At 32.8% G+C, this 26,217-nt stretch overlaps 1 protein-coding gene and 2 long non-coding RNA genes across 7 annotated transcripts; 2 read left to right on the forward strand and 1 right to left on the reverse strand.

Annotated features, from left to right (window-relative positions):
* The first annotated feature begins 886 nt into the window (after positions 1 to 886).
* LOC139786188 (lipase 3-like) lies at positions 887 to 13,721 on the forward strand. 2 transcript variants are annotated; one of them, XM_071725346.1, is made up of 8 exons: positions 887 to 1,380; positions 1,466 to 1,819; positions 1,905 to 2,306; positions 11,819 to 12,065; positions 12,215 to 12,373; positions 12,527 to 12,611; positions 12,855 to 12,997; positions 13,263 to 13,721. In XM_071725346.1, the coding sequence occupies exons 5-8, from the start codon at positions 12,275 to 12,277 to the stop codon at positions 13,437 to 13,439; spliced, it is 504 nt and encodes a 167-aa protein (XP_071581447.1). In that variant the 5' UTR covers positions 887 to 1,380; positions 1,466 to 1,819; positions 1,905 to 2,306; positions 11,819 to 12,065; positions 12,215 to 12,274; the 3' UTR covers positions 13,440 to 13,721. The 2 variants fall into 2 exon arrangements, with proteins under 2 accessions (XP_071581447.1, XP_071581448.1); XM_071725347.1 differs by lacking the exons at positions 887 to 1,380; positions 1,466 to 1,819 and having other exon boundaries at positions 1,832 to 2,306.
* Positions 13,722 to 14,158: 437 nt separating this feature from the next.
* On the reverse strand, positions 14,159 to 18,474 carry LOC139786190 (uncharacterized). Its single transcript, XR_011722209.1, has 3 exons — positions 18,175 to 18,474; positions 16,471 to 18,086; positions 14,159 to 16,399 (listed from the first exon to the last, which is right to left on the reverse strand). It is a non-coding gene; the product is annotated as an uncharacterized lncRNA (long non-coding RNA).
* LOC139786189 (uncharacterized) lies at positions 15,364 to 22,086 on the forward strand. Of its 4 annotated transcripts, XR_011722208.1 has the most exons (4): positions 15,364 to 15,517; positions 20,721 to 20,889; positions 21,390 to 21,683; positions 21,869 to 22,085. It is a non-coding gene; the product is annotated as an uncharacterized lncRNA (long non-coding RNA). The 4 variants fall into 4 exon arrangements; XR_011722205.1 differs by having other exon boundaries at positions 20,721 to 21,683; positions 21,869 to 22,086; XR_011722207.1 differs by having other exon boundaries at positions 15,364 to 15,513; positions 20,721 to 21,683; positions 21,869 to 22,086.
* The last annotated feature ends 4,131 nt before the right edge of the window (positions 22,087 to 26,217 follow it).

Below are 26,217 nucleotides of genomic sequence, written 5' to 3' on the forward strand. Positions count from 1 at the left end.
ATTTAGTATGTTTTACTTCTCAAAAATGTTTAAATTAAAGAAAACAAACACAAATTTGCAAATTAAAAACTTGCATATTGCTTCCACATCATTTTATTTAGCCTATAAAGTTTCCTAGAAGGAAGCCAATTCATTACCCAGACAGCACAGGATATCCTATGGATGTCCGTTTTATGTCCATTTCTTGTCGGGATGTCCATGGACCTTATAAAGATATCCATAGGATATACATGTGTTGACACTGTAGGAATATCCCAAAATGGACAAGTTTGTATATCCATATGCTATCCTTCTATGCCAACGCCATCTGCATGTAATTCCGATCCTGATCTCTTTCTGTTTCCTTCTATGGCCAGGCAGGCCGGGATCTCATGTCGATCACGTCGAAAATTATACGTTATTTATATCAAAGGTAATCCTTTTTCTTCTTTTACATCTAAAAATCGTATTGTGTGCCATTGGCTTTATATCATTATAATGATATATAAAAGTTAGATCCTTTTAACCTATTAAAATTTATATATATGCAGTTTCCACAATCAAGATCGAATAACCTCAATCATGGCATGAAACAATTAATTACTATTACTACCCCATACAGCACATGATATCTTTCGATTGTTCTGTACTCGTACTGTACATGTACGTACCGTATATAATATACCTGGAACATTTCTATAACATCTCTAATAGTACATTATTTTTCGTAAATTCTCAGGATGTACTTGTAATATCTCAAAGTAGTACATTATTTTTCGTAAATTCTCAGGATGTACTTGTAATATCTCACAGTAGTACATTATTTTTCGTAAATTCTGGTATACTACTCAGAATATATAAATTAATACGGATTAGAAGATAAAGTGTCCGCTCGCGGTGTGTTGCTTTCACCGACGACGCCGAATCGGCTAAGTCCGAAGGCGGTGTGTTGATGCGCGCGCTAGGCGAGCCGAAGTCGCCCCGATGAGAGTCGATCGGGCACGAAGCCACGAACACGAAGTCGGACGTCGGCGGTCGGACATCTTGTCGAAGTTGTGTCGTGCACGCAAGCGAAAAGCGCGCGAGGACAAGAAACGATCCGTGAGTGCGAGAAACGGCTGTCCATAGTGTCCATGTGCGCGACGGTCTCGTCGACATAACCTTCCGCGGCTTCTTTGGCCCCGTCTTTATTAATTCGGTCATTATTCGCGTATGTGCACGCGAGCGAGGAAACGATCCGCGAGTGCGAGAAACGGCTGTCTCCGTTCGACAGCAACGTACGACAGCACGTATACGGATACGTGTCTCGTGTGTCGTCCTAAAACGTTGCTCAAACGTTGCGTCAGCCTCTCGCTTTTGCCTTTCGTTCACTTCTACATTCGTAAAGAACGGAAAATATTGGTAAGTTTATTATCATAATTCGTAAATAGTGAATCGAGTGAGAATCGGCACAAATTAATGTCACTGTTGTTATTATATTTTTCAGACTCGACGACCGGTGTTTCCTCCGTTTATCTTACACGGACGTATCTCGTGTGTCGTCCTAAAACGTTGCTCAAACGTTGCGTCAGCCTCTCGCTTTTGCCTTTCGTTCACTTCTACATTCGTAAAGAACGGAAAATATTGATAAGTTTATTATCATAATTCGTAAATAGTGAATCGAGCGAAAATCGGCACAAATTAATGTCACTGTTGTTATTATATTTTTCAGACTCGACGACCGGTGTTTCCTCCGTTTATCTTACACGGACGTATCTCGTGTGTCGTGCTGAAACGTTGCGTCAGCCTCTCGCTTTTGCCTTTCGTTTACTTCTACATTCGTAAAGAACGGAAAATATTGGTAAGTTTATTATCATAATTCGTAAATAGTGAATCGAGCGAGAATCGGCACAAATTAATGTCACTGTTGTTATTATATTTTTCAGACTCGACGACCGGTGTTTCCTCCGTTTATCTTACACGGACGTATCTCGTGTGTCGTGCTGAAACGTTGCGTCAGCCTCTCGCTTTTGCCTTTCGTTCACTTCTACATTCGTAAAGAACGGAAAATATTTACATTTAGAATTATTCACATTTAGATTATCGGAACATTTAAAACGTTGTGTCTGGAGGAGCAGCTTATTTGTTTACTTTTCTAAACGCGAGATGCATTCCATTTATCGCTCCTGTTTCGCGTTCTGGTTCTCGTTCCCATAAAACAGATTGCGTGTGACGACGAAGTGTTTGGCTCGCATACGTTGGAGTCAATTTGTGATACCAATTGTGTATTTGTGCAATACATACCAACAGCTCAACGAATTTTGCTTCGTCTTCTCGTTTTGTAATAGGTATGTTTCGTCGAGAGGATGACATGTAGTCAGGTTTTTAATAGTGACGGCGGAAAGGATTATATATAATATGCGCTGTCGTGCGAATAAGTGTCATATTGTCTATAGAGGAGGATGTTTCAATGCTATGCTCACCGATATTACGTCTCTATTGGTTCTCCATATATACAGAATATCCCATAATATATGTTTTTTTTTCTTAAAAAATATATTATGTACAGACATGTGCACATACGTATGTAACATGATATATGTATACTTATGTATATATGTGTGTGTAGGGGAGACCGGGGCCTAACCGTCGCCGGGGTTGAACCGTCAAATCAAATATCTCGGAACCTGTATATTGTGCGAACTCGCTATTAACATTGTAAACGCTGCTTATGGTACCCATGTGACCAACGGAGTTTCGGCAGGTTATCTGCCGTGTTATGATTTTTACGAGGGCAAACGTGTTTTCGGAAGGTGAAAGTGAAATTTTCTGCGCGTGGAAATTTTGTAATATCTGCAATAATATTTGCTCTCCAAATCTCAAAGTACGTGATTATAAAGAGTAATGCATGCTGAACACGAATCCAGTGTAGTTTTTTCATTATCGTTGATGTCTAATATTTCGTGGGCGATCAAACCTGAAACTTGTGCTTGGGGTTTATCCGTCAGTAAGCACCCGGGGTTTATCCGTCAGTCTCGTCACTGTGGCGCGCCGGGCGCACGACTTCGGCTCACGGCGATTTCAGGTTAGGTTTCCCTCGAGCGTGATTCTGTCTTCCCTTGCACGTGCGTCAGTTTGTGTAGGAGGGAAATGGTACGCATGTATCGTCGCAAAACGGGTGTTTTGGCCGACCGAAAAGATGGCGGACCGTTGTTTTCGAGATCGCTCGCGCTCACAGCACGTCGCGGCGTCGGCGAGGTACGGCGAGGCACGGCACGGCTATGAGATCCCGCGATTTCCGCGCGAGAGTTGACATGCCGCGCGCGCGGTAGATCGTCCCGACTCCCGGCCGCGGTAAATCGTCGTTGTTGGTCGTTGTGTCAGTGACAGTCGCGCGTGCGACCGCATCGTCCAGCGTTCGCCGCATCGTCTTGGCGTCATTGTCGCCGCCGTTGTAGTGGTGGTGGTGTCGGTGGTGGTCATCGTCGTCGTCGTCGTCGTCGTCGTGGTGGTGGTGGTGGTGGTGGTGGTGGTCGTGGCCGTCGTCGTCGTCGTCGTCGTCGTCGTTGCTCCGTACAAAGCGACGTAAATCACAGAATCCCTGGGTCCTGACGTAGCGATTCCGACGACGTGTCGTCGTCGGCGCGTCGAGGAATCGGCGCGAGGACGCCGTCGATTCCCGTCGACAAGGAGCAACTCAAGAAGGCAGTTTTTGCGGTGAGAAAAGATAAAATAAAAAAAATGCCACACAAACAGAACCGCAGCCTTCGACGAGCAGTGGGCGTAAATCGAAATCAAGGAAGCAGCAGCGGTCTGATTCTGACGAAGACTTGGATAATACGTGCTGCGTGTGCTCAAAGAAGTTGACAATAAACAGAGCATATGGGAAACAGTGCATTGCGTGCGAGCGTAGGGCACACAACACATCCGTGCGCTTGTCAGGATCTGTATTCACGTGCCTAAAATGTTTTATGGAATAGGTAAAACAATTATTTTTTAATAAATTTTTATATTTTTCTCTTAAAAAACAATTATTAAAATGTATCCTATCATTTTTCAGGATTAGATGTATGTATATGTATTGAAAATGCAGTGTGACGGATAAACCCCGGGGGGGGGGGGTGACGGTTAAACCCCGGCATTTTTGAGATTTCAATTTTTCCACCGTTGTCGTTTTTGCTCTATACCGGTTAAACAAAGCGACGTAGATAAAAATTTCCTATATAAATTTTGTAGCTAAAGGTTCACTCTTTACAGTGGTATACCACATTTAATTAAAATTATTTATTTTCTTGTTAAAAATCGGCACCGAAAAAAAACTGACGGTTAGGCCCCGGTCTCCCCTACATCTATGTATACTGAAGGATGGTCCGTATATGGAAAGAATTTTGTAACATAATACAACACGTATTGAAACATCCACGGACAATATGATGCCTTCCTTTGCCATATATATGTATCATTCGTACAATTATAACTTGCCGCTTACTGTAAATGCGCTGCAATTACGTTATAAAGTCCATTCTAATTATTTTCTATTCGAAATATCGAGATTACCGTCTGACATAACTTACAAGATAAATGTTCGCACTGTAAGAATTGTTTGTCTTAATGTATTATTCAATTGAAAATGTATTCATGAGATATTTGAACGATTGCAGTGTTCTCGAACTTTAAATATTTTCCTATTTCTTTTTTGTTTACTTATGTGCAGTCCTTTTTTTAAGAAAACGATTATTTTCGCTAGTTTTAAATATGTACTTCATATGTATTCAAATCACTATGTGATTTAAAGTTCGAGAACACTGCAATATAAGGAAATCGTATGTCACATAAAACAGGCAGTAATCTATTATTCATCCACGACTTTCAGGCTGTATCGCCCATCTCTAGTATAGGATAAACAAAATGATAATTACTTACGCGACTATGTAAATGATTAATGTATTATTCAATTGAAAATGTATTCACGAGATATTTGAACGATTGCAGTGTTCTCGAATTTTAAATCACGCTTAATTTGTAAGTACATTTTTCTGTGCAAACGATAACTTACGAGTGAGGACTCAGATTTTTAAATCTTTCCAACAAGTCGTGTGACTATAATACATTTTCCTATCCTTTTGTTCTAAATAAGCGTCATTAGATATTAGATACACGACACATGTAAAAAATGCATACTTTCCTATTTCTTTTTGGTTTACTTATGTGCAATCCTTTTTAAGAAAACGATTATTTTCGCTAGTTTTAAATATGTACTTCATATGTACTCAAATCACTATGTGATTTAAAGTTCGACAGCACTGCAATATTCTATAAGGAAATCGTATGTGACATAAAACAGGCAGTAATCTATTATTCTATAGCAATTCTCTTATCACGTATGACACTCGAAGTAACATAAGCATTAAACTCGGCGTTATTGCGGTATTAATTGTCAGTATTAATATTTGTAGTGTATAATGTACACACATTGACAATAATTTACAATGCACATATAAATAAATATAAATTTATAAAATATAAAAGAGTACCAATTATTTAACCCTAATCGAACGTAATAAGTATATACCGTGCATATTCTATCCTTGGTTCTATATTGATACCTGAGATATTCTTGGTATTTACTGCGGGATATTCTCAGTAGATACTAATAAACTAGGTGGGGCGGAAATAGGAATGTTCTGAGTATGTTCTCAGAAAATCGTGGTACGTATCTCGAATGTTGTGAGAATATACGCAATCTACTGCTGAGATATCCTTCGAACATTCTCAGTATCTACTTGTGCTGTATGGGACGTTTACGCGAGCTTTACTTCTGTAGTAACTTACGATAATTCCTTCGCGTAAACGGGATTTTGTAGTAACTTACGATAATTTACTCCGCGTAAACGAGTGAATCATCGTAAGTTACTACAGAAGTAACGCTCGCGTAAACGTAGTATATATATGTTTACACGAGCGTTACTTCTGTAGTAACTTACGATAATTTCTCTGCGTAAACGGGGTTTTGTAGTAAACTTATAATTCACTCCGGGTAAATGAGTAAATTACTACAGAAGTAACGCTGTCACGTTACCTAACCTAACCTAAACGTAATAAATTTCGCAGTTCAGTTAGAAATATTTTGTACCACAACATCTGCGTTGCTCTCTTGCTGAACATCAAATATATATTAAAATGCATAAGTAGTCTAAAATAGATTTATATTTGTAAATTTTTATGTGTATTGTCGGTGCTTTATACAGGGTATCTCTAATGTCTGACCCAGCGCCCTGGATCTCGGAAACGGCTTCAGATATGGAAAAATGTTTCAGATAAAAGTTGTAGGATATAAAGGGGGCAGATGATGAAAATATGGACTTGACCTCGAATGACCTTTTCAAGGCCAAGTCAATGTGATCAAAGTTTTTTAAAATGGAACCTTCATTTTTTATTACATATTCTTGTAGCCCTTGTCGAGACGTTTTCAAAACACTATAATGAAGCTCTCTTTCATTAAGGACTTCCTGAGATATTTTAAATTTTGTTATGCTACTATTAATATAAAATATGAAATATCTCGTAAAATATTCATTTTTCGATGACTTCACCTTAATATTTTTTTACATAGAATAATGAAAAAAATCGAATAATAATATTAATTTTTACATTTTGCAATATTGCAAAATTAAATATTTCTACAAAATACAATCAAATAATTTTTTTACAAAAATCGATTCCTTTTCTTATTCTGCGTATAAAAATATAAAGTCATCGAAAAGTGAATATTTTACGAGATATTTCATATTTTATATTAAAAATATCATAACAAAATTTAAAATATCTCAGGAAATTCTTAATAAAAGAGAGCTTCATTATAGTGTTTTGAAAACGTCTTGACAAGGGCAAGAATATGCAATAAAAAATGGGACATTCTATTTAAGAAAACATGGATCACATTGGCCTGGCCTTGAAAAAATCGCTCAAAATCTATTCCATATTTTTATTATCTGTCCCCTTTAATATCCTACAACTTTTATCTAAAATATTTTTCCATATCTAAAGCTGTTCCTGAGGTCCAGGGGCTGGGTCAGACTTTAGAGATACCCTGTCCTCAAACTTGTCCATTTTGGGATATTCCTAGAGTGTCCACAAATGTATATCCTTTGAATATTTTTATAAGGTCCATGGACATCCCGACAAGAAATGGACATAAAACGGACATCCATAGGATATCCTGTGCTGTCTAGGAAATTTCACAGTTCAGTCAGAAATATTTTGTACCACCACATCTGCGTTGCTCTCTTGCTGAACAACATCAAATATGTAATTAAAACGCATTAGTAGTCTAAATTTGTCTGAAAATGGATTTATGTTTGTAAATTTTTATGTGTATTGTCGGTGCTTTATACAGGGTATCTCTAAAGTCTAACCCAGGGCGCTATCTAAAACATTTTTCCATATCTAAAGCTGTTTCTGAGATTCAGAGGGGTCTGGGCCAGAGATACCCTGTATAATAACTATAACTATAGTTATATTTCAAATATATAATTATGTCTATATTATGTTTTTTTTCTATTTAGAAAGTGCTCTACTGTGTAAAGCAGCGGAAACCCAATCAGCAAAGAAATGTTTTTAAAAATATTTCTAAAAACATTTGGAAAACATTTTTAAAAACATTTTTAAAAATGTTAAAAATGATGGGTTAAGTTCGCTTTTTTTAATTAAAAAAACATTTATTTTAACATTTAAAAAAACATTTTTTTAACGTTTAAAAACGTTTATTTTAACGTTTAAGGAAGTGTTTTTTTAATGTTAAAAAAACGTTTATTTTAACGTTTAAAAAGACATTTTTTAATGTTTGAAAATGTTTATTTTAACGTTTGAGAAAATGTTTTTTTAATGTTACAAAAACATCTATTTTAACGTGTTCTAAAATGTTTTTTTAATCCAATATGGCGTCCCAAATGAGAATATCGGAAGGGCCCTGCTCGCTGGACCGGACTCCTCGCCTCAATCTTTCCTCTCGGACGCGAGCTGTCGCAGCTCTCCTTTTCTTGGCGGTGAGCTCTCCCTGGGAAGTCAAATCTCGCTCGGTTGGTCTCCAGAATACGTGCCGAATACTTAGCTCAATCACTTACGAAAAAAAAGAAAACGTACTCGTCTCGTCCGAAGAAACGCAGCAAGCGCGGCCATAACACCGAACGAGAGCGAGGAAGGAGGTGGGGGCACTTAATTGAGAGTGGCGACTCACGCGTTGCGCCATCTGAATGAAACGATATAGCAAATAAATAATTAATGTAAAATAAATATTAAAATAATGTCAAATAAATGTTAAATAAATGTTTTTTCAAATCATTAGTGCAAATAAACAAGTAATGTAAAAATGAATATTAAATTAATGTCGAATAAATGTTTAATAAACGTTTTTTCAATTCATTATTGCAAATAAATAATTAATGTAAAATAAATATTACATTACTGTCGAATAAATGTTAAATAAACGATGTTTCAAATCATTATTGCAAATGAATAATTAATGTAAAATGAATATTAAATTAATGTCGAATAATCGTTACATAAACGTTTTTTTCAAATTATTACAGTAAATAAATAATTAATGTAAAATAAATATTAAAATAATGTCGAATAAATTTTAAATAAATGTTTTTTTAAATCATTATGCCAAATAAACAGTTAATGTAAAATAAATATTAAAATAATGTCGAATAGATGTTAAATAAATGTTTTTTCAATTCATTATTGCAAATAAATAATTAATGTAAAATAAATATTAACCCTCCCAAGGCCACATCTCTTTTTTTAATACGCCTCGACCACACTGGTCAGTCGACACCCAGATGGATTCAGTCTCATATCTCCAATTTAATTATGTACACGTAAAAAGTCATGAAACATCTTAAAAGGGTGTTGTTCAAATAAAATATGCAGAACCCGAAATATATATATGCTCGATGAATAATAATGTTGTAATTTTTGGTTGCAATAAGAAATATACACCGATCGAGATCACACCCCGGGTGGTCACAATTTAACCTATAATAATTTTCAAATGTTTACCAAACATAACTGACATGGCTTAAAGCCTTTCTGTACGCATCTTCGAGAGAAGGACTCAAACATAGGGATTCTAGGTGGAGGGGCATTGATTTATTAAAGCCTATCTTAAAAATATCGGGCCTGAATTTTTGTTTGGGTGGCCGACACCCACTCGAAGAATTAAAATAATGTCGAATAAATATTAAATAAATATTTTTTAAAATCATTATTGCAAATAAATGAGTAATGTAAAATAAATATTAAATTAATGTCGAATAAATATTAAGTAAATGTTTTTTTCAAATCATTATTGCAAGTGAATAAGTAATGTAAAATAAATATTAAATTAATGTCGAATAAATATTAAATAAATGTTTTTTCAAATCATTATTGCAAATAAATGAGTAATGTAAAATAATTATTAAATTAATGTCGAATAAATATTAAATAAATGTCTATTAAAATTATTATTGCAAATAAATAAGTAATGTAAAATAAATATTAAATTAATATTGAATAAATGTTAAATAAATGTTTTTTTAAATCATTATTGTAAATAAATTATTAATGTAAAAGAAATATTAAATAAACGTTAAATAAACGTTTAATAAATATTTTTTCTAAATCATTACTTCAAATAAATAATCAATGTGAAATAAATATTTAATAAACATTAAATAAATATTATTTTTACAATGGATTGTATAAATGTATAATTAATAAAAAATAAATATTAAAAACACATTTAAAAAACATTGTCTGCTGATTGGGAAATTGAAAAGAAGTTGAGCAAGCCATTAAAACTTGGCTGAGACGTGCAAAAGAAAGGGCAGGGAAAGAAGCAAAATAAAAAAAATATATTCTTTATTGTGAACATTTGCATTTGCACATGCAATTTGTGAATTTATTTTATTTTTGCTCATTTTGAATCATTTTTGTTTTTAAACAATGCAAAAGTGTGAATTTGGAGTAAAATTTCTAGAAAATCTGAGAATTTTTTTTACAAAATTTGAGTAAACACCCTTATTGAAATTTCAACATTAGTTTTTATAACTATTTTGTACAAATTGCTGTTTTCTTTAATTAATTTGCAATACGCGTGTGCAATACGTTTAACAATACGTGTATGTGTGTGTGGCTACATACATATATGTATATATTTTATATAATTTTTAAAATAAATATATTATTTTAAAATATTTATACATTTAATTGTTTTTACCCTTTTAATGTAAATTACAATTCTGGATGCTTCCTTTTATCATGTCCATAGGACGTCCATCGGATATCCTGTGGACATGTTTTAGGGATATAAGTATGTCCACCAATTTCATAAACAGATATACTATGGACGTAAACATAAAATGTCCAATGGACGTTAAACGGATGGCCTATGGACATCCTCAATATCCTTAAAGGACATCTTATGGATGTCCATCGGATATCCGTGTGCTGTCTGGGTATATGCTAATAATTTAAAAAATTTCTTATAAAGAAAAATTTATGAGCTAAAAAAGAAACTGTCTTCCTTCGCTGAATACTTTAACATGAAATAGTGACAGTTGACGTAGTTCTACGTTGTTGCTTGCGGCACAGTTGTTACTGTGCCCGTTTTTTTTGTTTTCCTTCAGAAAAGATAGTTAAAGTAAATTTTGAACACATTATGCCATGGAGATCATATTACGATTAAAATAATGCAGTTTAGTTATATATATTCTTATAGGAGTTTTCAGTCAAGATTTTGGTTTTTAAAAATGGGGTGCGATATTTTAGGCACAGTTCCCCTGTATATAGGAATGAAAGAAGGATATTGTACTTATAACATGTTTTGTAAACGTTAAGGTTTGCACAGTACCCATACAGCACAAAATGTTTTCAAAAAATATTTTTGAATATTTCTATAAAAATATTGCAAGAAATATTTTAAAATGGTTTTAGGAATATTTTAAAAAAGTTAAAAAACCTTTTGTGATAACATTTTTAAGAATATTTTGAGAATCTTTTAAAAATATTTATAAAAATGTTCTTCTTTATCACCCAGGAAATATTTTCTTAAATATTTGAAATATATTTTTGAAATATTAATTTAAATCAACATATTTATTGTTTTATAATCTTGTTCCAAAATATTTAAAAATATTTTAAATCTATTATTGGTTCTAAAATCTTTTTTCAAATATTTTTGAAATATTATGAAATATTCTTAATTAAAAGATGCATGATAGCGCATCTTTCCGTGCTAGTTTGGAACGACGCTGCTAGGCGGCGCATAATGGTAAGACTAACTCGTAAGTAAATTTCAGTTGAAGGCTAATATAAGCAGGTCTCTGGCGAAGCAAAATCATGACATTCACAAGATAGATATGTATATTTTTCAAATATATAAAAAAAAAGATGTACCTATACTTTACAGATATTAAAAAAATCTTTCAAACATGAAACACAATTATTACTTATTGGGTTAAACATATTTTATTTTTTGAAGTAATATTTCTAAAAGATTTTACAAATATTATTAAATATATTTATTTGCAATCTTATAAAAATATTTTTGAAAATATTTTTCTGACATGATCTGGCGGACATAGAAACATTCAAAAAATATTTTTGTGAATTATTTTAATCTTCCTAAAAAATATTTAAAAAATATTTTAAAAACATTTTGTGCTCTATGGGTATTCTCTTCATTAGCAAGATTGAAAAATCTTTTATTTTTTACTCTTTTTCTCACTGTAAACTGATTGCGTGCATTTGTCAAATAGGGGGGAGAGCGAGAAAATGTGTTTTGTGAAATAATGTCATAATTCTTATTTTTCAGCTTTCACGAGATTGGAACAAAAGATCTACCGGCCATGTTCAATTACATTCTCAATTATACAAAGCAAAAAGATTTATACTATAATATCGGGCATTCAATGGGAGGTACTACACTACTCACTTTTCTGTCATCAAGACCGGAATACAATATGAAAATAAAAATGGCTATTGGTCTGGCTCCTGCTTCCTTTTGGATAAAAGTAACACCTATAATTAACGGATTTGTTAACATTTTTCCAATATTGATGGTAACTGTCATAATCTGTGACCTCTTATTTTAAGCAATAGTGTTTAAACATACATTATGAATCATAATTTTTATTATTTAATGTGTGCTCTAAAAATATTGTTAGGTATTATGAACTAATACTTAAATTGTTTGTTCTACACATTCCAGGAAGTTCTACGAGAGCGTGAAATATACGATGTTTTCCCATAATCTTTAGCGACTGTTACGATGGGAAGAATGTTATATAAAGATAATACGATTACTCAATTTATTTGCGTCGCTCCATTATTATTATTCGGTGGTTCTGATCCAGCACAACTTAACACTGTAAGCTTTATCATACATAACACATAAAAGACAAACGTAATACAATGTTTATAATGTGCGGAAATACTTATATGATCTAACCACCCCCCATCCTCTTCTTCTAATTAGTCGCTTTATGACACTCTTCATTTATATAAATTATTTCTGTTATAGACAAACCTGCCAGATTTATTCTCCTATCTTCCAGCTGGTATTTCTACACAAACGTTAGAGCATTTTTACCAAAATAAACGTATAAGTGAGTATATTCCCTTTTTCATAAAACAGTATTTCCTTTTCTAAAGCAATATTCCAGTTACAATGTGATGTTACAATAAAACATTTTTTGTCGTTTAAGATAAGATATCATTGAAAGATCTAAATTAATTTATAATTTTTTACAAATTAATTTTTAATTGTATATATATGCACTGTAATTATTTTTTCCAAATATACTTTTAAGTTCTGGACGTATTTATACTATCAATATCGATTGTTGCAGAGGACTTTCGAAATTATGATTATGGAATAGCTAAAAACTATAAGCGATACAAACAGAAAACACCTCCAAGTTATGATCTCAAAAAGATAACTGCTCCAATAATTTTATTTTACTCAACAAATGATATGATTGCTACAGAAGAGGTAACAGTTCTCCGTTAAGTTTTTCATTGTCTAATTTTTACTCACAAATAAAACAAAAGAAAGAAATGTTTACACAAACATGATGAAATGGTGATCATGTAAATTGTTAACAATACGAAAGGATCCGATTGAATGTAATTCAAAGTATAAAAGGAAAAACAATTGATTTATATCAATTGGATCGATTTTCTATATGTTCTTTTCATATATTTAAATCATCTCGTTATTAATATTGTTATTTCATTATTGGGTTTTTGATTTTCAGAATGTGTTGGAACTTGGCAAACACTTACCAAATGTTCTTCTAACTGAGAAAGTGCCATTTAAGCTTTTCAGTTACGTAGATTTCCTGTGGGCAATCAACGCGAAAACTCTTTTATACGATCGTGTGTTAGAACTAATACAAAAGTTTGATACTGACCAAAATAAGTCTATAAAATAAATCTAATCGATGCATGTAAATTAAATGGAGAGAAATCCTGAACTCTCTATATAATTTGAAATGGTATAATAAACGTAGTACTGCTAAAAAAATCAGCAAATTGTGTGTGAGTGTGCATGTGTATTTCTTTAAATTTACATAAGATTTGTCAACGTAAAGTTATCAATTATTATGTTAGGCAATGTTGTAATAAGATTAAAATGAGAACACTATGAGACACTCTAGCTCTGTATTAAGTTAATGTAATCGTAAATGATTAAACGATATATTTTATGGATTGTTCATATTAAATGTGTATATCTTGCGTACCCCATTTTTTAATTAGAATATATCTAATCTTGTGTGAAATCACAAATCAGTCTACTTTTGACGTTATTGAATTCGAATTCAATAATAATGTGAAATATGAAAGATCTCAAACGTTTCGAAATTATTCAAAGTAGTAAGAAGAATATTCATGCAAATATAATGAAAGTGATAATAGAAGTTAAAAAACGTTTAAATATTTAGGAGTTTGGCTACAAAGAACGGTGGTACAAGATAGAGAAATGCAGGAAAAAATTAAGAAAGTAAGCATGGCGATGAGAGAAGAATGGGGAATCGGTAAGATTTGGAAGGGATTGAAGAAAAAGTATAATGTTTAGGTTTATACTTGCGCGTTGATATTTGCGCGATATTATATAGACGTCAACAAGCGCATACGTTTGTGCATACAGAGATTTTTGTGTTGCTGTGGTATTGCATTAATTATTTATTATTTTTATTTGATTACACATGTGTAATATTTCTAAAATAAAAGTGTGAATTAGATAATTTTTTTTAAGATTTTTAAGTGTAGATAGGTAAAAACTTAAAATGTAGCAATTTTAAAAGCCTATACATTGCAGATATAAGAATATAAAATCTTAAGGGAATATTGTTACTATAGCTATATACCTACGGGCGAAATCCGATTCAATTATTTCTTATATTCATCATGAGACAATAAATATGAAATTAAATACGAAAAATATGTAAAATTTTCAAAAAATTTGATTCCTTTAATTGAATGTAACACATAATCTATTATAAACTATCTTAAAACTAACTTACTTTTAAATTTTTTATTTCTTTCGATGCTCACGCATATACCATTTCATACATACCGGTCGGTTCATTCTGTATGCATAGTTCATCATAACAAAGTAATCAATCAGTCTCAGTCAGACAATAATGAGTTCAAGTTCTACTATTGTTATGGTTACTTGCGTCGCTATTATTATTCTAAATGTTGATTATTCTAATACGGAAGTGTTATTCTCTTTTAGAGGATAAAAATCAATGATCAGATTATAGAACTATTGATAACTGCAAGGTCATTAAGTCATTATATGGTTTTATAATTGTTAGTTAATACAGTAACGGAGCTAGAAATTGCAGTACTTAATATTCAAAGAATAAACTTGTAAGCAGAACAAGAAATCTGTATATACAAATTTTTGATAAAAGTAGAAAACCTAATTTTGCAACACGTGATATTTTTTATTATTAGGCCTGTTCTTTTTCGTTGCATTTCTGAACTAGTGCAATATAAGTTAGACTGAAACAAATACATTTTCTTTCATTCTAACTTATTGTACTAGTTCAGAAGTGCAGCGAAAACAAACAAGCCTATTGTCTTTATTATTCCATTAAAAAGTTTTGGCAACCTTAAATGTTTGTTCAATTTTATTAAGAAAATAGGGATTATAGAGAAAGGCTTTTAAAAAGTTTTCAAAATTTACGTGAATGCATGTATGTATGACTTAATTTTACTATTTGAAATAGTGGAAAGATTAAAAGAAATTTATATGGAAGGGTAAAAATCTTAAGTTTCGTCACTGAACACGTTACTGATGAGTATATATATTTCAAGAAACGCAACTGGTGATTCTTTGTAGTTCTATATTATCTCGTATACTATAGGCATATACTCTGCATCTTCGTGCAATATACGTGGGTTGCGATAAGCATGTAAATCGCTGTCGTAATATTTAAGGATTTTTTGCCATACACGACTAAAGATATTTCTTTTAATCTTCTTCAATTTACTTAAGTAGGTATGTAATGTATATTTCGATAAGTGTATTACACATAGATAAAATATTTTTATCTATGATATTAACTTTAAGTTTGTAAATAGCGAATATAGACATTTGTTACAAACATAGAATTTGCATCAACGAACTTTTTATTAAAGAATAATATACTAAGCGAGAAAACGGTAGAATTAACTTTACTTTTTAAAGAATTAAATTTACTTAACATAATTTAAAAAAATCTGAAATATTTGTGAAGATTATTCATGAATATTATTTGTTATTATTCGTATAAAACTTAATTGTCTAGATTTCTAAAAATTTTATTGAAAGGGCAACTTACTTTACTTAAAAATTTTTTTATACGGATACACGTTATCTTAGAAAATATTGTTAAAGAGAAAATACAAAAGAGTGTTAAGGTAAACCCATCGAGAGACGAATGTTTATGGGGAATTTTATATTTTAAAGTATCTATAAACGATAAGAATATATTGGTCTAAAATATCTCGGATATAAAAAATTTCTCTTAATATACGACAAGAATGATTTTTGGAAGTTTACCCAACTCATCTACTCTTCTCTCTATTCTAGTTTTCATTTTTATCGGTGTACCATACGCATATATTATATTTAACTATTTTAGCAATTCAATTTATTTCTCGATTAACTGGCGCGATATATACAAGAATGCACAACGTTTCGGCTCTATATTCGAGCCCTTTTCAAGTGCGAACTGAAACAGGAACAGCGAAAAAGAAAAACAATATAAATAAATCGAGACAATATTAAGTTAACGACGTTATTAAATATTGAGCAATACCTATCATCTATTGACTCGTCACATAATTAGTACAGATTCCTGAGTTCATGAGCATGTTCCCGCATGGCCCTAAAGGTCAGCTGTGGACCAATCTTAATTTGTAGCAACAATGATATATGAGGAGAGAAAGCGACGATCAAGAAAAACTTACGAATCTCATAATAGGATTTCGCGTATGACTAGTTCTTCGTTGCGACATGTTACATGTATGCGAGTACTTGGGAGACTGAGCGGACAACAAAAGAAACAAGGTGTCCCGAGGTAGAAATATAAACAGTTAAACTGACATGATGACACTGTCGTATATCGTATTTAAATTCTCGGTATCTTTTTTTAAATTGATCGTGTTCTTATTTTTCTTTATAAAGAACATTTCAGCGATCTCTCTCATTTTCAAGTGAGGTTCTTTGTGTAATATTTTCGGATCTGACCACTTAAAATTGTGGTCATTCTGTATCCGGTGCTTGCTTACGACAGAGAAATTGCTGTCATGTTTTTTAATATCGCTGAAATGTTCTTTCACTCTTGTCTCGAGATGTCTCTTCGTCTGCCCAATGTAAGACGCGTCGCAATTCTCACAATCAATTTTGTAAACCACATTAGTTTCCCTGTTAGTCGCTAATCTGTCCTTGCCCCTCCTGATGACAGCACTGAGTTTTTTCGGTATCTTATATACCACGTCACAGCGGACTCTCTCAAGAGTACCCCGTATGCCCGCGCTTAAGCCCTTCACATAAGGGATCACCACACATCTGCGTACATCAAACGTGCTGTCGCGTTCGGAATTGGTACTCAAGTCCCTTCTATTTTCTAATTGTCGCAATCTATTGTTAATATGCTTATTAACCAACTTAATCGGGAAGCTATTATCCACAAGGATATTTTTAATAATATTAATGTTGGCGTGATGGAAACGCTCGTCTGACAACAAGATAGCACGTCCTAAGGCCGCGCATGAATGGATAGCACCCATACAGCACAAAATGTTTTTTAAATATTTTTAAAATATTTTTTAGGAAGATTAAAATAATTTAAAATAATTTACAAAAATATTTTTAGAATGTTTCTATGTCCGTCAGATCATGTCAGAAAAATATTTTCAAAAATATTTTTAAAAGATTGCAAATAAATATATTCAATAATATTTGTAAAATCTTTTAGAAATATTGTTTTAAAAAATAAAATATGTTCATAATAATTTTAAAAATGCTTTAAAAATGACATAAATATGAGTCATTTAAAGGTATGTATATACCGTTATGCTGTTGTGAATTAAGAATTTTAGAAAAACAAAAAAAATACATTTATTATATATATGTCGTGTGTGCATACAGCCGCGCGGTCACCTATCCGAGTCAGTACCGCACCTAACGTCGCTTGACATCGATGATCGAACGGACTAGTGGTGATCCTTTGATTCTGACGCTTCCTTGTTGCTTATACTTCTATATAACATATCTTTATAGTGTTCAAAAATCGTGTAATGATAACCGGTAAATATTAAAAATAATAACGCAATTACAATTAATGTACAATAATTATTAATATAAAATTCGTATATTTAACATAATATAATATTAATATAATAACGTTAACAACATGCATGATAACGCCTAAAGACGCTACCTGACAAAATAAAGAATTTATTTAATGAATTGAATCAAAGTTGAAAAATAATTAGGAATTAAATTTAAAGAAACAAATCTAAAAAAAATCTATTCTTTATGTATGTGTGTGCATATATGTTCACGGAGTAAGTTATAGTACCTACTATTCAATTCAATTCAAAGAGTACTTTATTTGCCCCGAAGGGGCCTTATAAAGGGCGTTTTTACGGAACGTTTATAGTACCTACTATATTTTCAATTATTCTTATAATATTTCTGCAATGTTGTTCTAATATTTCAACGAAATGTTGCAATTGTCTTTACAACATTACATTACAACTTGTAACGTTCCTGGCAATGTCTTGCAAGCTTCTATGCTGTATGGGTCTGTTTTAATTAAGAAAAACTCAAAAAATGAAAATAAAATTGTCGTGTACCAAATTTGGTCTTAAAATGACGTCTAATTCATGTCCTTTTCATGACGTCATACTTTCATATCTACAATAGTACGTCAAATACACGTCATATAAAGGACATATGACGTCGTGGACGAAATATGATCTTAAATTGACGTCAATAAGACCATGTGTGCTACCTGGGATATTTACATGGGAAGTATATATATATATATATATACAATTTCTGTAACTTTTAAAGTAAATATCTCAGAAACGGGTCGGACAATCGATCGCAAATTTAACACAGGTTTTTGGGATATATAAGTGCACAATCTCTGTAAATTTCAGCTTTATCCCTTTATTTTGACATAAGCGACATACATCTTTAATTAAGAATATTTTATAATATTTCAAAAATATTTTTGAAAATATTTGAAAAAAGATTATAAAACCAATAAGAAATAAAAATATTTTTTAAATATTTTGAAACAAGATTATGATACAATAAATATGTAGATTTGAATTAATATTTTAAAAATACATTTCAAATATTTAAGAAAATTTTATCTGGGTGATAAAAAAAGAACGTTTTTAAAAATATTTTTAAAAGATTCTTAAAATATTCTTTAAAAAGTTACCACAAAAGGTTTTTAAACCATTTTAAAATACTCCTAAAACCATTTTAAAATGTTTCTCGCAATATTTTTATAGAAATATTTAGAAATATTTTTTGAAAACATTTTGTGCTGTATGGGGATCCACTAAGTTATTTATACTGTTGATTTTATATTTGAGTGGATGGTTAGAAAAGTAATTAATGTATCTCCCCGAAAAAGTTGGTTTCCTATACCAATTGGTGATTAACTCATCACCGTCCCTAATCACAATAGTATCCAGAAACGGCAACGAATCACCAGTTTCAATTTCATAGGTGAAACGCAACCGTGGGTGGTAACCGTTGAACGCTTCCAATAAAGCATTTATAGCTCGCTTCGGCACTATGGTAAAAACGTCATCTACATAGCGGAGGTAAACACGAACATCGAAGTCCAATAAACTTAAACAGTGAGTCTCAAGATCCTCCATGACCATATCAGCTAATATTGGAGAGAGGGGAGATCCCATGGGACTACCATAGATCTGCTCATAGAACTTGCCATCGAAACAAAAGCTAGTGGAATGTAAAATCAATTCTATGGCATGGAGGAACTGAGGCAAACTGAGCTTCGTATTTTGCGAGATATAATGCCATCTTTTTCTCACCGACTCGTACACCAACTCATTCGGGATGTTGGTGAACAGTGCTGTGACATCCAGAGACACAAGGACCTCGTCGGAGCCAATCCTCACATTTGCAATCCCTTTTACAAAAGACCAACCATCCTTTACATGAGATCGTGGTTTGGGGATAGAGTCATGCAAAATCTCATGTATAAGCGACATTATAGAGGGGACTGCCTATTGCTGACACGATGACACGCATGGGAAACCCGGTTTTGTGTATCTTCGGCAAGCCGTAACACCGAGGAAGATTTCCATTCGTACAATATAACTGCTTAAAGATTTGGTAATCAATGATGTCATTGTCGTGCCACGACTTCACGAGTTGGTTAATCTTAGTTGTGATCTGTTTAATGGGATTCTTATCCACCTTTTTATAAGTGGAAGCGTCACTTAATACCTAATATTGTTTTTCTTTTTCGCTGTTCCTGTTTCAGTTCGCACTTGAAAAGAGCTCGAATATAGAGCCGAAACGTTGTGCATTCTTGTATATATCGCGCCAGTTAATCGAGAAATAAATTGAATTGCTGATTTTATTCACTGGCGGACGAAATTATTATTGATATTTAACTATTTTACATTATAGGTACATTAAATCTTTGAGTCTCATATTTTGTTTATTTTATACCTGATTCCACTTTAAATTATATATTTATATAAAATGTGACATTAATAGTTCCTATTGGAAAATTTATAAAAATTTAAATTGGCTCATGCATATGTGCATTTCGATTATTAGGGGAGACCGGGGCTAAACAGTCCGTTTTTTTTCGGTGCCGATTTTTAACAACAAAATAAATAATTGTAGTTAAATGTGGTATACCACTGTAAAGAGTGAACCTTTAGCTACAAAATTTATATAGGAAATTTTTGTCTACGTCGCTTTGTTTAACCGGTATAGAGCAAAAACGACAACGGTGGAAAAATTGAAATTTCAAAAATGCCGGGGTATAACAGTCTGCACTGCATTTTCAATACATATACGTACATCTAATCCTAAAAAATAATAGGATACATGCAATAATTGTTTTTTAAAAGAAAAATATAAAAATTTATTTAAAATTTTTATGCGAAACATTATTAAAAAATAGTTACAAGAGTTCCTCTTTCCGCAGAAGTCACTCGCTCGACTTGTTTCACTCCTCGACGTCCGATGACTCTATTCGGTGTCTGAACGGTTGTAATTCCCGTCTCATCCATATTCCATATGCAGTGAGCCCGAAAATGCCTTGGAAATGCACCCGGACTGCTTACTGACCGATTAGCCCCAAACACAAGTTTCAGGTTTGATCGCCCACGAAATATTAGACATCAACAATAATGAAAAAACTACACTGGATTCGTGTTCAGCATGCATTACTCTTTATAATCACGTACCTCGAGATTTGGAGAGCAAATATTATTGCAGATATTACAAAATTTCCACGCGCAGAAAATGTAACTTTCACCTTCCGAAAACACGTTTGCCTTCGTAAAAATCATAACACGGCAGGTAACCTGCCGAAACTCCGTTGGTCACATGGGTACTATAAGCAGCGTTTACAATGTTAATAGCGAGTTCGCACAATATACAGGTTCCGAGATATTTGATTAGACGTATTTACCCCGTAGACGTTTTAGCCCCGGTCTCCCCTATCTTCAAATCCATTATTCTTCAAAACCTGTTTGTAGAAGTTTTTAAGTTATACTTTGTCATTTTTATGATAGAAATTTGAAATTCTGTTAAAATAACGTTTTTAAATTATTGTTGACTCAGCACTCATCGCGTTTGTTTCTCATTGCAGGCCGCATTATAGGAACAAGTTGCCTCACGAAAAGTATTTTAAGTGACATTGTCGACAATTACGACTTTTTTACAATCTACTTTGCCATAAGTTGATATGAATATATTAGATATGAAATCCATGTTTCTTGCATTTTTAATTATTACAACGTTCTCAGAAGGAAAATCGCAGGTCATACCATTGTTCCTTCAAAACGAATTCCTAAATTTTCTCTTCCCTAAGGACCCTGGTTTAGTGAGAGTAAGAAAAATTGATCGAGTCGAAGAAATGAACAATGGAAAAGTATTGGATTTTGTGAGTAAAAATTGTTTTCAATTTTAGTCTTGAATTTACGTGTATTTTGTAATAAATTCAATAAATTATTAAACCAAAAGTCTTGAATGTTGTATAAATATATTTTTTGACATTCAAAATATATAGAAATTGAAACAGAGATGAAACTATGATATACTGTGGATGTTATATATTCTTTTACATAGATTGGCCTGGTAGAACGATATGATTATCCTGCTGAGGAGCATAACGTCACAACGGAGGATGGTTACAATTTGAAGATACACAGGATACCTGGAAGTCCATTGTTGAATAACAAGAAAAAGAAGGAAATTATATTCATGCAACACGGTCTTTTTGCTTCATCTGATAGCTGGGTATTGCGCGGTCCTGGTAAAGACCTTGGTACGTATTTACTGACAACATGTGGTTGTTAATGTAACGTACGAATCAATTCAAAGCATCGTGTAAAATTTCACCGTATCCAGCGTTTTTGACGTAGAACTACGTCTTTGTCGACAGTAAGGAGGGGTATAAGGGGGGGTAAATCTAGGCACAGCTTGCAACGAATGCAACGAAAATATGTCACACTTTGAACGTTTGTATCTTCGAAACTAATAATCGTAGAGTAATCATTGACATCTCATTTTAAAGCTTAAGAAGTCCCATTTATGATAAATTCAGCCTGAACTCTCTATTTCTTCTCGTTTAGATATAGTAGCGTTAGAAAGTTTAGCTAAATTTCTCGTAGATGCAACGAAAACATGTCACACTTTGAACGTTTATATCTTCGAAACTAATAATCGTAGACTAATAAATGACATCTCATTTTAAAGCTTAAGAAGTCCCATTTATGATAAAACTAGCTGGTTACCCGGGCTTCGCCCCGGAGGACATATGTAATAGGACACGCAAATACTCTCTCTCTCTCTCTCTCTCTCTCTCTCTCTCTCTCTCTCTCTCTCTCTCTCTCTCTCTCTCTCTCTCTCTCTCTCTCTCTCTCTCTCTCTCTCTCTCTCTCTCTCTCTCTCTCTCTCTCTCTCTCTCTCTCTCTCTCTCTCTCTCTCTCTCTCTCTCTCTCTCTCTCTCTCTCTCTCTCTCCCTCTCTCTCTCCCCTCTCTCTCCCCCTCTCTCTCTCTCCCCCTCTCTATCCCCCTCTCTCTCTCCCCCTCTCTCTATCCCTCTCTCTCTCCCCCTCTCTCTCCCTCTCTCTCTCCCTCTCTCTCTCTCCCTCTCTCTCTCTCCCTCTCTCTCTCTCCCTCTCTCTCTCCCTCTCTCTCTCTCCCTCTCTCTCTCCCTCTCTCTCTCTCTCCCTCTCTCTCTCTCCCTCTCTCTCTCCCTCTCTCTCTCTCCCTCTCTCTCCCTTTCTCCCTCTTCCTCCCTCTCCCTCCTTCTCCCTCCCTCTCCCACCCTCTCCCTCCCTCTCCCTCCCTCCCTCTCCCTCCCTCTCCCACTCTCTCCCTCCCTCTCCCTCCCTCTCCCTCCCTTTCCCTCCCTCTCCCTCCCTCTCCCTCCCTCTCTCTCCTTCTCTCTAAAGTTCAATTCCGTCGTATACAATTCTTTGAGATTCACTCAATTATTACCTAAAAAATTGGAAAAATTTCGTAACCGATTTCCAAAAAGATACCGGTTCCCAAAAAGATCGGTAACGAAAAACTATACAGTTTATAGCACTCCCCTTGAAATTCTACCCCTGTTTTATATACAATTCTTTAAAATTTGATCAATTATTTCCCGAAAAATTCGAAAAATTAAAAAAAACCGGTTTCCAGAAAATCGGTAACAAAAAACTATACACACAGTGACACTTCCCGGGAAATTCTACCCCTATTTCATATACTTTTGGTAAAAATTCGGTCCATTGGTTTCCGAGATCATCGAACACAAACAATCAAACTGACAAACTCTGTCTCTTTATAATAATAGTATAGACAAGACCGAACTCTCTATTTATAACAGATTTTCTTGAAATGGAATTATTATAAGAGATTTTTCTCGAAAAATATTAAAGGAAAATATACTTTATTATATAGTTTTTGAAAGCTCTCAATGTAAGCTAAATGTTTTCGCAATTTAATAAATAAATAAATGAATGAATAAATGGATGAATGGATTTAATAAATAAATAAATAAATGAATTAATAAATGGGTGAATGGATGAATGGATGAATGGGTGAATGGATTTAATAAATAAATAAATAAATGAATGAATGAATGAATGAATGAATAAATGAATGGATGAATGAATGAATGGATGAATGGGTGAATGGATGAATGGATTTAATAAATAAATGAATGAATGGATGAATGGATGAATGGATAAATGGATGAATGGATAAATGGATGAATGGATGAATGGATGAATGGATGAATGAATAAATGAATGGATGAATGGATGAATGGATGAATGGATGAATGGGTGAATGGATGAATGGATTTAATAAATAAATGAATGAATGGATGAATGGATGAATGGATGAATGGATAAATGGATGAATGGATAAATGGATTAATGGATGAATGGATGAATGAATGAATGAATAAATGAATGGATGAATGGATGAATGGGTGAATGGATGAATGGGTGAATGGATTTAATAAATAAATGAATGAATGGATGAATGGATGAATGGGTGAATGGATGAATGGATTTAATAAATAAATGAATGAATGGATTAATGGATGAATGGGTGAATGGATGAATGGGTGAATGGATGAATGGGTGAATGGATGAATTGATTTAATAAATAAATGAATGAATGAATCGATGAATGGATGAATGGGTGAATGGATGAATGGATTTAATAAATAAATGAATGAATGGATGAATGGATGAATGGATAAATGGATGAATGGATAAATGGATGAATGGATGAATGGATGAATGAATGAATGAATAAATGAATGGGTGAATGGATGAATGGATTTAATAAATAAATGAATGAATGGATGAATGGATGAATAGATGAATGGATAAATAGATGAATGGATGAATGGATGAATGGATGAATGGATAAATGGATTAATGGATGAATGGATGAATGAATGAATGAATAAATGAATGGATGAATGGATGAATGGATGAATGGGTGAATGGATGAATGGGTGAATGGATGAATGGATTTAATAAATAAATGAATGAATGGATGAATGGATGAATGGATTTAATAAATAAATAAATGTATGAATGAATGAATGAATAAATGAATGGATGAATGGATGAATGGGTGAATGGATAAATGAATTTAATAAATAAATGAATGAATGGATTAATGGATGAATGGGTGAATGGATGAATGGGTGAATAGATGAATTGATTTAATAAATAAATGAATGAATGAATCGATGAATGGATGAATGGATGAATGGGTGAATGGATTTAATAAATAAATAAATGAATAAATAAATGGATGAATGGATGAATGGATGAATGGGTAAATGGATGAATGGGTAAATGGATGAATGGGTGAATGGATGAATGGATGAATGGATTTAATAAATAAATAAATGAATGAATAAATGGGTGAATCTAATATTGGAAAGCTTTGAATTAATTCTCGAAAAGTATTAAAGAAAAATATACTTTATTATATAGTTTTGAAAAGCTTTTGATGTAAGCTAAATGTTTTTGGGGTTAATTTTTCGATACCGATTTTTTAAACCTTCTTGAAAAGTATTAAAGAAAAATATACTTTATTATATAGTTTTTGAAAGCTCTCGATGTAAGTTAAATGTTTTTGCAATTTAATAAATAAATAAATGAATAAATGAATGGATGAATCTCGCACAATTAACGTTTCTTTCTTGCACGATGTCGGACACAGACTTGATGTTGAATGCCTCTTCCATATATGTTCTATTCTAATAGACGTAGTTCTACGTGTTGACTGCGGCACAGTTGTTACTGTGCTTGTTGCTTTTGTGAAAAGGACTTTACCTTCAAACCTTGCAACATGAAAATGATTAATGCTATGTGTATAATAAGTGAGAGTTCGAATTAATTTTTGAATAAGAAAGATGAAAGAACAGTACACAGAAATGCTTCTTAAATTCAATGTTATAATCATGAATAATTTTAGCCAAAAATGTGTGGATACATTGCGCAATAGCAGCAGAAATAAACATGTCATAAAGTGTTCAACACAGTTAATAATCATAGCATGAAATACATCATTCATAAGATTCAATGAACAATAGTAATGAAACACATAATCAGATAAATATAAACACTCAATATAATCGCTGTAGGAATTCGATGATGATTTAAACCGAGTAAAGGTCAAGTATTGGTATGTGAATTTTCTTCTTAATATGAATATTACTATTTTCAAATGGAAGAGATACTTCAAGGTTATCGAGAGTCTAAATACTTGGCTCAATGTAAACATAAAGACATTTCAGAATGTTAATTCGAAGGACAGTGTTATTCAATTAAATCACCATTGATTCCCGTTGTGTGAAGCCAAGGAAATAAATGTGTATCTTATAGCAGTATAAAGTTACATTAACATAAATACACATAACATGCATTTATACGAATCATAGTAAATTCAAA

The sequence above is a fragment of the Temnothorax nylanderi genome, unplaced genomic scaffold, assembly GCF_030848795.1.
Source record: "Temnothorax nylanderi isolate EJ_2023f unplaced genomic scaffold, tnyl_v1.0 TNYL_tig0977_pilon, whole genome shotgun sequence".
In the NCBI taxonomy this organism is placed as follows: Eukaryota; Metazoa; Arthropoda; class Insecta; order Hymenoptera; family Formicidae; genus Temnothorax; species Temnothorax nylanderi.

Coding starts and splice junctions, on each gene's coding strand:
- LOC139786188 (XM_071725346.1), top strand. CDS start 12,275: ATGGGAAGAATGTTATATAAAGATAATACGATTACTCAATTTATTTGC. Junction 12,612..12,854: donor TTACCAAAATAAACGTATAA/GTGAGTATATTC, acceptor CGATTGTTGCAG/AGGACTTTCGAAATTATGAT. Junction 12,998..13,262: donor ATATGATTGCTACAGAAGAG/GTAACAGTTCTC, acceptor TTTGATTTTCAG/AATGTGTTGGAACTTGGCAA.